At 47.4% G+C, this 13,736-nt stretch overlaps 3 protein-coding genes across 3 annotated transcripts; all 3 read left to right on the forward strand.

The window, feature by feature from the left end:
* Positions 1-549: 549 nt before the first annotated feature.
* H6S33_000379 (uncharacterized protein) lies at positions 550-1,147 on the forward strand (the record flags this gene model as incomplete). The annotated part of the gene is made up of 6 exons (XM_044831749.1): positions 550-615; positions 664-752; positions 819-855; positions 952-967; positions 1,022-1,064; positions 1,123-1,147. 6 exons carry the CDS (start codon positions 550-552, stop codon positions 1,145-1,147), a joined length of 276 nt encoding a protein of 91 aa, XP_044699938.1.
* A 4,532-nt stretch (positions 1,148-5,679) lies between these two features.
* On the forward strand, positions 5,680-5,977 carry H6S33_000380 (uncharacterized protein; the record flags this gene model as incomplete). Its single annotated transcript, XM_044831751.1, has 2 exons — positions 5,680-5,853; positions 5,918-5,977. 2 exons carry the CDS (start codon positions 5,680-5,682, stop codon positions 5,975-5,977), a joined length of 234 nt encoding a protein of 77 aa, XP_044699939.1.
* A 4,601-nt stretch (positions 5,978-10,578) lies between these two features.
* On the forward strand, positions 10,579-12,722 carry H6S33_000381 (uncharacterized protein; the record flags this gene model as incomplete). The annotated part of the gene is made up of 3 exons (XM_044831752.1): positions 10,579-11,148; positions 11,212-11,807; positions 11,876-12,722. 3 exons carry the CDS (start codon positions 10,579-10,581, stop codon positions 12,720-12,722), a joined length of 2,013 nt encoding a protein of 670 aa, XP_044699940.1.
* Between the last annotated feature and the right edge of the window lie 1,014 nt (positions 12,723-13,736).

A 13,736-nucleotide genomic window follows, 5' to 3' on the forward strand; every position in this document is an offset into this window, starting at 1 on the left:
ATGACGTTGGCTGCTGTTTGAGTTTAACAGATCTCCCTGTGCCTACATGTGGCAGCGCAGTCGAACATGCAGTCATGGTGCATCTGTCCTGCTGCTAGCTGCTGCGTGTCTCTAACCGATGTCTGTCTGTCTGTCTGTCTCTGCCATGTATGTGTGGAATGGAACTACATGTACCCGTGGACAGCGAGTTTGCTGTCAACCGCTCTCTCGCTCACATGACCGTCCATCCCCGACACCTACTTGACAAAACCTCCTTCTAGCCTCGTCTCTCCTTTGCACTCGACCATACTCAGAATCTTCCGTCCTCTATCTAGGAGGCATAGGAGGAATCTCGACGCGAGCTGGGTACGAAGCACCTCGGCCTCGTAGACTAGCGGCTGCTGTTATCTATGATCAACACCGCGCCGGCGATCAAAGATGGTTAACGGAACATTTGCCTTGCAGTAACACACTGTCGGGACTATCAGTTAAGGCAAGTCATCACGAAATCTTCGCCCATCACGATGGTTGCAGTCAAAACCGATCGAGGTCAACAGCGAGTGATAATCCATGATTACAAATACGTCCGCCGCACCGGGGTCATTGGGCTGCTGTTCTAGGCCCATGGCCTTTCTCGTAAGTGCTAATTTGACTTTGTAATAACATGCTCACTTTCTTGGCTAGCTACCTATTCCCGACGATTTGAACCTTCACTTCCAAGACCGCCAAGATGGCAATCAATCAATCCCGAATTTCAGGGAAAAGGCTAATAAGCTAGGCCCCCCGGCTTGCATTGGATGGTTGGGCTTTCGCTTAAACTTATGCACGGAAAATCCCAGACCTATCAAATACCCAAAAGACCCATCATCAGCAGCAGTACCGCTAAATCTCGAGTTATTCGGGGGGTTGCCAAGGCCACCTGCTAAACTAGATTTAGTTTAGATCCTGTAAAAGAGGGCTGTTTTCTTGAAGATCGCTTCCTCTAAAGGTGAAGATCCTCAGCTTTTTGCCTTGGCAACCCCCCGAATAACTCGAGATTTAGCGGTAGTCCAGCAGCCTCTACGGATGGTGCGGCATCTATCGAGGTACTTTACTTATTTTCTCCTGGAAATGGCCCTGCAGATAATGACAGGAGAGTGATAGTTGGTTAGTCGAAACGCGGAGGTGACGGGCGACTGGCGACAGGCTGTCTTATCGACCAATAGGGGCGCAAATAACCGAATTATTGGCGATTATTGGATCTGGGAAAATAAAAAAGGGACAGGAATTTGATGGGTTTCGCTTTGGGTCTAACCCGATACGGGTCGTGATTTCAGCTACAAACATTGGCAAGACATAGCTTCTTTCAACGTCCTAGCACAGCGTCCTGCAACTCGTTAATAACAAGATGCCGGAGGCGATACATGTCAAGTCTTTCCGACATATGCGCAATCGCTGAGGAAGAAGAAGAAGGATAAAGTCTGACATGTGTGTATGTACCTGTACTGTGCGCGCGCAGTCTCACACCCCTCCCTCCCCCGTTCCGTCGGCTCCGACAACAGCTTCAAGGCGATGCTCTAGATCAGTGCCTACATGTACCGATGCACGAAATTTTGCTTACAACAGACTGTGGGGGAGGTTTTGACGCGCGAACAACACCCGGCAACGTCTCGATCTGCTCCTCCCTACAGCAGGACCCTGACGACGCGTGATAGAATTCCTATGCCTGACTACGTACTGTGCAGATGCGCCCGCCTTTTTCGCTAGTTGTGTTGGAATCTCAAGTACTTGTTAGGTACCTAGAGTACTCTACTAGTACATACCTATCCCACCCTTGTCATTACTGACGTGGTACATAATACCTACACGAGGTTGTGGGGGGGGGGGGGGGGTATATCGGTACGTATTGAGCTGTTAACAGCGGAGCTATCCACCATACAAAGTCGCCATAAGAAATATGAGACCCATATCTCTACATCCTTTTGTCCGAGCTGATTTTTATTGTTACCCTGTATCCGCCTCGTTGCCCTTGGAACCTATCAATCCCCTAGGATGCACCCAAACGACTCTTGGCAGCTCCATTGCAATTGCAATATATATCTCTACCCATATTTAGGGCACAAAGAATCCCTACTAGAGTACAGACTACGGAGCTGAGAAGGAAGGGGAAAAAAAGGAAATCTCCTCGTAATAACACAAACAAAAAGAACACCTCAAGGTCAAGACGGCGAATCTCGGCAATTATCGCAGTAACACGTGCGTAATCTCCCTTCTCTTGGGGGATTCTTGGCTTGGCTTGGGGCTAGAGTGCCCTTCGCCCCGAGTGACAACCCATGCAGCTCGTCATCTACTGGTTCAACGTTCGCGGATATTTTTCATACAGCTGCGGCGCTTGATTAGGTTCTGTTCTTCCGATTTTCACGGGTAGCTCCGCCCCAAAAAAGAAGAGTGAATCCATGCATAGCTGGAAAATCACCCGGGTACCTGTGTGTCTCTGATGAACTGAACTAAAGATCACGTTGTTGGGAGGGGGCCAAGTCCAGACCGCGGATTAGGAACATCGTTTTTAAAGATGCTTTCGAATCACAAAGATATGCAAGACGTTCCCTCGTTCAGGGCTAGGGGTGATACAAACACCTATTGGTAAAGCTACCTGACATTAATTAAAGGTAACCAACCATAGCTGAGCGGAGGCCTATCGCCTACAATCACGCAACTGGTTTCCGAGAAAAAAAATAAAAAAGTCTTGACAGTTGTGAACCCACCCTGGGTCACAGACACTCTCATGTTTGGGGTGACCTGCATATATCAGAATCAATGTAGGTTTCTGACTCGTTCCCGGAAGATCATGACGAGAAAAAACCCAGAAAGAACCCGACATGTTCGATGTATGCAAGATATGTCAAGACAACCATCATCGTCAAAAAAGGAAATCTGGGGAGGTCCGAATTTGTCATTATTCCAAGACTCCCTCTCCTCTTGAGATGGGATCTTCCGGTTGCATTTCCGCATCATTTCATGCTTGCCGCCTTTTTTTTTGGTTGTAAGACCCTTCCAAGGAGTATCGGCCGTTACTATGCATACTCATAGCTTCAGTAAATGCTGTACTCTAATCAATCAGAGGCCATAGACGTATCATAAGGCGATTCTACCCGCCCAATCCCCACTCTTGACAGCAGACCCTTTCATTAGGGCTCTTATGTAGGGTACATACATAATAATTATTACAACGACCACAAGGCGTGGTAGTCGAATATGCAGCAGAAGCTCTTGGGACCTCGCTCCAGTGCAGTTCCTCTCTTCGACCCCGAAATCCACGTGGCGCATGCACGATAGGCGTTCTGAACGATTTTCCTACTTGCGACTTCGGATCGCGGCGGCCTCCCCCTATTGTACCAAGATTTCGAGCTGTGTGTCGTTATGCGAACGAGCCCCCAAGAAGGGTGAGGAATTCTACAAATAACTCTTGCGCCCTTTTTTTTTTAATCCTACCCCTTCTTCTTCTGCGCCTTCTTCCTCTGTGGGCGCTCATGAGGCTTGAAACCCTTTGTTTCGTTCGGGAATCGTCTTTGCAGGCGGGTGGGGAAAAACGATGGGCGGCGTACGTAGGGCGGGCAAATGAGCAGCGAATTTGAATTTACGTGCACCCCCTGCCCTGCCCTGACCTTACTTGTGCGACGGATGATCATCAACCACGCGACCTATGTTAGCGACACACACACACACAACCCTTGCGTCGATCGGCCTTCCCCCCCCCTTCTTTTTTTTTTGGTTCATTTTTCTTTCTTCCGCCCTGCGTTTCTTCCTCTCCTCTCCTCTCTCGTGTTTCTAAAAGTAGGGGCAGGAATGAGAGCGTGACGCTCGTGGAGCTGAATCAGGGGAGTGGAACATTCGTTATTTGTGGAGTCCATCTGGATGTAGAGTCGAGCTGTGGTGGTGGTGGTAGTGGAGCAACAGACAACAATGTCACTAACATTATTACTCTACCGCATCGCGATATCTTTTAGTGCTCTCTAACTAGAGCAGAGTACTCTATAGTAGCGAGACCTTCTTCCTGCACGATAGATGGACGGCGAACACTCACTCACCCAGCCCAACCCGCACTGACCCATATTAGGGGCGCGCCCAACCCAACCCCATCCTCAGTTCCTTGTAGCCTGTCCTGTCGGAATCCGGGTTGGTGCGTCCCTGTTGCCCTAATCTCTTGAAAATTCCCACCCCCCCTTCTCCTCCAACGGTGGCTTTCCACTGCCTGCACCTCCCGTTTCGAACGGGAAAAAGGGTGCGGGACCTGTTTGGAATATGTGGCTCGAGCGTTAAAACTAACGTCGTCGACGACGGCTCCACTGCTCTAACGCGCAACCGCCTGTCTGCCTGCGTCTGCGCACTGGCAAGAAAGGGTCTACCCTATGTGGTGGAGTAGACGAACCTAGGTCAGGGAACCGCAAGACCTTAGTAAGTCAAGGTCGCGCGCGCGCAGCACACGTAATTTGCCGTGGAGAGATGGGCAGAGGGTTAGCGTTCGTTAGCGTGTAGATGCAGGTACCAATTTGTGTGTGTGTGAGAGTGTGTGTGTTTTTCCCCCTTTGGATGATGTGTGGAAGGGAAGTGTGGAGAGGAGGGAGGAGAGATTGGTAACCAGTCGTTGCTCTCGCCCTTTCTCTTGGTGGTGGCGCGCTTATTTTTGGGCTTCGAGACGCTTCTTTTTGGGTTTGGGTTTTGGGCGCTGGGGGATGAGGGATGAGTGTTATTTTAGATCTGCAAGCAACGCAGGAGATGCCAATTTCTTTTCGTTATAATTAAAATTATGTTTAGGAACGTAGGGAGAGATGTAGGTAGCTACTAGGTAAGCAAGCTACTAGCTACGGTACTGCTGTAGCTACAGTACATGTAGCTATAGCTGTAGCCAATTAAAATAACGGTAACAACCATCACTACCACGGCTACTGCCACCAACAATAACTACATGTACATAAATTACCAATATCACATCGCCGCCGCCGCCGCGGCAGTTGGAACCTTAAATCCATAAATCCAGGCACGTATTCGTCGCAGTAGCAGTAGCAGTAGCACGACATGAGATGTACAATACTGTATGCATCAAGCCTAATTTCCAATCCATTCCATCCAGCTACAGTTGCATGAAAATCAATATATGTATATATAAATATATATAAACAAAAAACAAAATCAAAAACCCCATTTGTTTTTCTTCGGTAATATAGATATAGATAATAAATTACATGTTGTCCCCTTCCGAAACGAAACGTCACCCGGAATTTTTCGGGTCCCCCGCGGCGGAGAGAGATCTGATCTTGATATACGAGATATAGCATCCCGTTACATCGCCTTGCTTTTGGGAGAGGAGGGGAAGGGAGGTGTAACCACTAGTGAATTCCGACCACAGATGGTACAGCGTATAATATGTAGTGCTTGTTTTGCTGGGTATGGCCTGTATGTCACACCCCATACCTGGTTTTTCATACATATGAATGTAGGTACGAACGTTATTTAGTTAGGGGGGATGGCAGTTTTTTTTTCTGTCCCAATTAAACTCCGAACGCGTGGAGCATATATATAGATGGTGTTTATATAAGTTTTATATGCAACTGTCAGCTCAGTTTGAATCCATCTACCGGTCAATGATTTGTAAAAGCCGGTTTTTGTTCTCTTTTAGTTTTTTTCGACATCGTTAGTAATCCTCATCGGTCCATTGCAATCATGCACTGCTCCTCTTATCAAAACGGGGTGAGGGGGATGGTGAATAATCGCTTTGGTGGTCCTGAGCTTTCGGGAAGGGGTTCAGATTCAGCCATCAACCTCACATACCTCGAACCCCCATCTTTCATTCTGGGAAACCTCCGGAGGGATGGGGGCGGCGGCGGCGGCCAGATCGTATGTACTGTAGTCTCAGCTTGAGATCTAGGTAGGTGTACTTATATATTAACACGCCATCTAGCTTTTATTTTGTCGTTATTTCTTGGGCGGGACTTGCCGTCGACTCAATCGCTCCTGGTGATGAGTAACTATCGCGCCGCAAGGGTTTGAGTGAAAGAGAGAGGTTTTGTGAGTCGTGACCCGCTGCGCCTGGAGCCTGCCTCTCCCGGTCGTCGGTGTTGTTACTGCTTTCCAATATCCTTTCCCTTTTTTCTTCCCTGGGAGGTAGGTAGGTATGGGGCCTTGATTGTTTGTGGTTCTGGCGGTGAAACGAAATAAAAAACAGTTGCACGTGCGCCGCTGTCAATATTCCTCTAGCGTGTGTGTCTGTCTGTTAGTGAGTGAGTCGATGTTTTTTGCTCGCGCGAGCGAGCGGTGAAAAAACGTTTCGTTTACTATCACCACACCCCTCCCTCCCTCCCCCTCCCTCCCCGGTCCCAACTTCGGCTGCACGACCCCACTGCGCTTGACTGACTATCAAACGAGAATCTGTTACCGACGAACGGAACAGAATATGAGTCGATTGAGAGACAGTAAAGAAAAGACAGTGTAATGCCATTGTTGCATGACGATTCCTTTGTGTACCACCTCTCTCTGCTCTGTCTGTAGCAGTTAAAGTGGGTCAATTCCATGAGATCTCGGGGAGTTTCCCCTGAATTGGGAAGACAGACATATGGAGGGAGGGAGGGGTGTTTCCATTCCTCACAAGACAAAAAAAGCAACAGTCCAGGGATCGAGGAAAAGCTAGAGTGGAGGTGAGAAGCCCTTGCAGCCCTGTTTCCCGTTTCCTTGGGGTGCACGCAAATCAAATCAAATCAAATTGGGGCAAATCTAACACCGCGAGATCTAAACGAGCCGCAGTAGCAGCAGTCAGGCCAGGAGTTGAGCTAGGGAAGGGAAGGGAAGGGAAGGGAGGAGGAGAAAAGACAGCTGGAAAAAGTAAGCGTAAACAGTGCCTTCCGGCGACGTCTCGTCTCGGTATCTAGCCTTTCCTTCCCCTTCCCTTGCACGGTTTTGCATCGTGGATGTCGATCATGTCGAAAGGTGCGGGCAGGGCAGGAAGGGCCGGGGGATCAGGGGGGCCCCGATGTATGCAGATGGGGGCGATGAAAATATATTAATTTCCAATACTCAATTGAACCCTACCTAAGCGAGGACCTCAACAAACAGGACGGAACCCGATTGTGAGGCGACGGGAAGGATCGTCATCCGAGGCCGACGGTAGGGCGATATCAGGGCGATGCGATGATAGTAGAGACCCTGGGGGGGAGAAGCCGAAACTCACAATCGTTTTTCTCCACGCTTTTTTTTTTTTATTATGTATTTATTTTTTTATTTTTATCTTTTCAAATCCCTTACTATTTCTTTTTAAGATTGGACCCGTAGGGTAGGTAGGTTTTGATCATGGTTATTTGCTGTTTGACAGTTTGCGTTTTGGTCCATGTCGTGCTCGCGCGGTGAGGTTGCCGTAAAACGGGGTTCATCTTGGGCAAGGAGGTTGTTAGAGGTACTGAATGACTGATCGATCAGGTACTAGCTCTGGTCTCTAGCTAGGAGGAGTGTGGCTCATGTTATGTTCAGATTTCAGGTTCAGGGTTCTCGGAGCTTTCCGAGTCCCAAGATGATGATGGCGGTGGCGCCGAGGGCTTGATTAGGCGGAGCGATGAGTTCTGACAGCTCGCAAAGCATGCAGCTGTATTCGTTCGTTCGTTCGTCATCAGGCAGGAAACCTACATAATAATACAAATATTTGCACACACCACCACCTAATTAAAGCTCGAGATGGAACAAAGAAAATAATTGGCTGACTTCCAAGGCCCCTGACATGATAATTAATATCACGCATCGCGGAATAGTTGCGTCAGTAGGCAAGTCGAGAGGAAAACGTTCATCTTTCCCCTCACGATTAAGTTTTGTCGCCCCATCCTTCAGTGTGGTGCTGCCTCATGTCAAGATACCTAACACAGGTACTACCAGCCATGCACCTTATCGCGGATAACGATCACAAGCTTAAACAGCTGTAGTGGCGCCGCGGGCGTACTCTTGTATTTTCTTTTTTGCCCTTTTATTGATGTATGTATGTAGGTACCCCGGTTGAGCGATCCGGATCAGCTTTTTGGAGGGTGGTGGAGGTCTTTAATCGAACGAGAGGTGGGTTGCGCATACATCGTCAGCCAGCACAAGGTGGAAACTGTTGTCGAGACCGTAAGCGTTTACCTGGCTGACTTATATTTGGGAAGGTGGCTTTTCGATTGCGGATGTTGAACTGATATAGGAATTGCATGGTAAGGCAGGGCGACGTCGTGTAGCAAGGCAATGTCGTGTGAATAATTCCCCCACATCGCCCAGGCTCCACAACCGCAGTCCCTACCTCCGACACTAGTCAGCCATCCATCCATCCAGGTACACACAACTAAATAGTAGAACTGCACGTGCTACTACGCTTATCAATTGTGATTTTTTTGCTAGTAAATATTAGTCTGGCGCCTCAGTAGAGAAGAACTCTGGTACTGAATAAAGATTTTGTCAGCTAACTATCTACATCTAAATAAAAGCCCAAACTCAGCCGTTTCATGAAGAAAAAACTCTAGTTATGACCGTGCTTTTCTTTCCCTTCCCCTTCTACTAACGCGGTAGTAAACTGTAGTGAAAAGGTTCGGTTCCGTTAATGAGGCGCTATGTATCTTGGCTCCTGCTTTAGGTGTCGTCCTCCGAGCCTTGTCTCGGATCTCGGACCCATTTGAGATATAGCCCCGTTTACCACAACAACACCAAAATACCGGGACACCAGGGACAAATGCTTGAAGCTTCTGACGGTCTTGGTGCTCGGGGATGGTTTCCCTTACGGACACGACCAGTGTTTTCCCTTTTTTTCTTCTGCCAACCTGCCAACCTCAGCAACAAGTCAGTCCCCCCCACAGACAGACAAACCTCATTCAGTCAGTCTGGTAGTCTGCCTCTGTCCCATCCATCCACACCCCCCTTTACGCTATCACAGGCTACTATTACTATTGCTGCCCTGTACCTTGAAATGCTGCCAATGTCTCCCCAGTCTGTGACCGGGACGGACCATTGACTGTGGATCCAAGTCCCCACAGCTGTCGACAATTCAATAATCTGAAAGAGGGACAGCTTTCAAGTTCGGTTCTCTTCCTCGCTAGATTCTCCTGCACTGCGTTGTACTTTTGTTCCCATTTGTCCTCATTGTCATCCTATATGTGGTATCGTGAAACCTCCAGCATCATCATATCATATCATCACCATCATACCTTCCTCATCTTTCTCCCTGAACTCCTTGCATTTCGCAATTCAATCATTAAATCAATCTACCCCAAATTGGAATTATGCATCATCTCGTCGAGTATTAGTAGGAACATCCCGAATTGATCTGGTAGAAGAAGGCAGCAAAGAAGGAGAGACACTATCGTCTTCCTCGCTCTCGTCCCCCGCATCAAGGTCCAGACGAGAATCTCACACACGCATTACATACATCCCACTCATATCCACACACCCCTCCCCCCCTCGTACATCCATACCATACCATACCTTACCTTACCTTGTCTATCTACGTACGTACATATCGTCCGTACAAGGACCTCTCCCCGGACCTGTCCACTGATTAGTCGACGATCACTCAGTCCAATTGTTCACCTCTCCCCAATTCCATCAAATCTGGACCTGTTTCCTCTGTCCCTCTCCCTCTGTTTTGGCTAGCTGGGCTCTCCACCGCTACGAGTACCCGGATCGTCAGTACAGTACATACAGTTGCAGTTGCAGTTCGATACTATATCGTCGCTGTACTCTACCAACCTTAAACTGTATAATATCTCATTGGTCGTTCTGCACAGTCCCAATAGGACCATAAAAGTAGACGCATCTAATTCTTACTATATACTACCTACTTTACTTTGCGTACATACATACATACAAGACGCAGACCTCGGCGGTTTCCCTCAGACGCACGTACAGCCTTGAATTGGAAAAGGGCCAGAATAAGAAAGCTATATCATGCGACATCCAGGGAACGAATCTACCACGAGCGAACACGCATCATCAGCATAAAACATAAAACCCCCCAGGCATTGTGATTACAGTTTCCGGTAGAATTATTGCGAAAGTGGGTTCCCCGTGACCCGATAGTCCTATTGGCTTTTCAAAGATTTTTGCTACGAGCACAGACCAACAAAATCCACTCTTTTAGCTCTGACTTTCGCAATAATTCTACCGGAAACTGTATAACTCCCTCCCAATCGAGACCCGTGGGTCACCACTAGCTGCACACACTTGCCACAAGCACACACCCCCCCCCCCCCAAACCCAACGGAGTGATAGCTCCCTTTGGCCTCTCGGCATTCCCACATATACAAAAGCGGCTCTCCCACATTTTTACCCTACGCGGGGATACAACACTATACAGGAAATTTTCCGACACAGCAAAACAGTACTTGCACTCCGGAGACACCACAGACTGAGGGGCAGAGGCAACACTGACTGGAAAGAGAGGCACATCAAGAAATCCTTCCTGTCACTACTCCGAGCAAAACCAGCCCACTGGGAAATCATACATATCGTTAGTGTTATCGATACATATCTTAGTATTTCACATCAGGCGTGTGCGTGTGTGGTTGGAAGAAAAGGAAGTGTGCAAGAGACTTTCGGAGTCTCTTGATCCCGCTACCATCGATGTGTTGCGACGGAGACCTCCTAACTCGGGGGTTGTTGTTGTTCAACGCATCGTCCGTTCTACTGGCAACCAAACCGCTACTCCAGACTAGAGCTCTCAGGACCGCGACTGTCGCCCTTGTCTTCGCCTCGGCTCTCCAATTGCTCGACATCTGGGATTTGACATTTGGATTTTTGAGGAATTTCGCCTTGGTGTGTCTGGGGATATGTCTGTTCGAGGTGGCTCCGTTCGTTTGGATGGTCGTGAGGAGCAGTCGGATGAACTTGGAGGAGAAGTTTCCTGGAAAGTTTAGGCCGTTGTTCTTTTTCTGTTCAACAACACACGCTCGTTTCTTGCCTAAGAAACATACATTCAAATATCCGCTACTCTATGTCGGATTTCCGGTCACTATGAAGAGTGCTGTAGGAGGGTTATTTTCAGTGGTGGAGTCACAGTCAGAAAAGGCAGAGAATTTGAAGCTGGGCCGGGAATCGAGGGATCGATTCACCTTTTTTTCTATCGACCCGGCGGGTTATACAAACCCAGAACTTCCGTTCGAGAAGAAGCTAGAATCTGTCTTGATTCATCATGTATGAGACTGAACACTTGACTCTTTTAATATAAAATCCCCGAAACTGACTTTTTTGAAATAGGGAATTGACCCATCACTATATCCATTCACTTACATCGTCACAACACCTCGCTTTTTTGGCTATTCGTTCAATCCTGTCTCTTATTATTATCTTTATTCGGCTCAGCAGGAGCTTAAACTCGTTGTTCTAGAGGTAAACAACACTTTTGGCGAGAAACATCTCTATATTCTCCATAGCGACAATCCGGCGAACCCACCGGCCCGGAAAGGGTATACATTTGCAGGCGAGATGGAAAAGACATTTCATATTTCACCATTTAATCATCGATCAGGAAGTTATCACATCCAAGTGCGGGATCCGCTGGATAATCTTTCACGTGAGGGCTCAAGGGTGGATATGCACATGGTGGTGCATGCTAGAGACGGGACGAAGAGCATGGTTGCAAGGGCTTTTTCGGTGTCACCATCATTTGACATGGTTACCGGAAGTACATGGAGGGGATTAAATATTGTCGTTACATGGGGATATAACACGTTTCTGGCAGTGCCTGAAACCATGTATGAGGCATGGAAATTATACAGAAAGAAGGCCGTTGTATATACAAGGCCGGAGGTTCTTGTTGGAAGTGGTCAAAGAGACGCAACCAAAGCGGAGAGGTTTGTAATTCTTTCTGCGAGAAAAATCGCATTCAAAATCGTATGGCGCTGACATAAAATGTTTACAGTTGCATGCAGAAACTCTGGTTGGATTATTTCAGATGCCGGGTGGAAACTTACAATGAACCTCTTTTAGTCACCTTGACTTTGCCCGAGTCTAATGCAACCAAGGTTGCGGAAGTTGTGACTTTCCAGTCCAAGACACGGCCAAAACCCCGGGCTTTAACGCTGTCCTCTGAGCCGATATTTGCAACACCGGAGTTAACTCCACCTCCTACACCCACTCATCTGACAGTCCGTGTTTCAAATCCTCGGTTTTTTGCGCGATATTTCTCGCACCAGGACCCTAAGCAGACAATTTATCTCGATATTACTTCGCAGCCAGATGAACGAAAGTTGGCACAAATCAACGATCTCCCGCTGTTCCAGGATATTCTTTCACCAAAGCAAGAGAGAAAAGTCTTGTCGAGTAGCTGGATGGATTGGAGATGGAAGATCACATCGTGGTGGAGACGTAGGAAAACATCCGCAGAACTCGACAGCTTACCGCCGGAAGACGCTCAGACGCCTACGGTTTACGAGTGCTCTAGTATGAGCACTCTCGATGAGCACTTCCTTACAGCGGATATGAAACCGTTATACCGGAAGACGACAATGACTGCTGTTCTTATCGATTGCATTGCGTTTGGAGAAGCTGAGAGTCTAGAGTTGTACGAGAAGATTGTCAGGCTTTTTCTGCGGTCGTGTCTCGTCGTCATGACTATATTTATGGCGATGAGCTTCAAGACACCCGGCTCTTTCTTAATGTCAGCTCGAACAGCGGATTGGTCGAGTCTGATGAGCAGTCTACCAGTGGGTACCCTCGCACTCATCAATGGTCCGCTCTTTTGGGATGCTGCGCTTTCAACATTCTGAGTGTCTCTTTTCACTTCTTGTCCATTTTTATTGGGTGTAGAGTGTTTTTTCTCTCCATCCACTTATATTTCTATAATCTGGGTTTTTGATATTTCTTCATTTTGGGCATTAGGGAGCGGGAATTGCTTTTACTATATTTGGTTTTAAATATTGTCTTATGTTTTAAAAACTTCACTTCTCTTTTTCTTTTAACTATTAGGAGCATTTTCTTTTCATATCCGGGAAGGCATGGGATAGATGGACTTGGTGGGTGGGTGGGGGAGGGCTAATACGGTCAGTTGGTCTTTTGCTTTTTTACATCGCCGTCATCGCGGAACCTTTTTTCCTTAAACTTCTACATCGACACCTTTTTATATTTGATGCTATCCTCTACATTATCTGGATACTGCTATCACACAATCCCTACAATTTCCTTTACTACTATATTATCTCCTCTTATCAGCTCATACCTTTTTTTGTATATCCTGCTTTTTTTTTTTTTTTTCGTTGTGTATTTTCTATCATGATAGGGGCCTACTAGGAAGGTTGTGGTGGTGGGAAGGCTACAGGAAGAAGTAGTTTTTTTTGTCTATGTATCCGTACTGTGTATGTGCTGCATTGTTATCTATTCTCTTGTTCATATTATTCTGCTCTTTCGATTTGACTGTAAATTCGAGTTGAGCACATGTAACTACATGTAGCGTTCATAAAGGCACAAAAGCATAAATGCTACTCTATCTGCATATCTTCTCATGATCACAAACATGGTACTAGGTCCATCACTTGACAGCCGTGCCGGTACCGAGAAGTGGTAACTGGGAATTACATAACTCGGAGAGAAGGTCGGATTACTACCTAGTGATCAGCTACATACATATGTACATGTACATATATCCGCGGCTGCAGGAAGCGGGCAGGAGGACAATGCGTGGTGCACATGTACACTACATGTACTCTACACATCAGTGGAGTAGATCACGCCGTGCCAGTCATACATGGAGTACCTACAAGATGATTGGGAGCAAGCGGGATAAG

The sequence above is a fragment of the Morchella sextelata genome (genome assembly GCF_020137385.1).
Source record: "Morchella sextelata strain SCLS chromosome Unknown scls_1, whole genome shotgun sequence".
Taxonomy (NCBI): domain Eukaryota; kingdom Fungi; phylum Ascomycota; class Pezizomycetes; order Pezizales; family Morchellaceae; genus Morchella; species Morchella sextelata.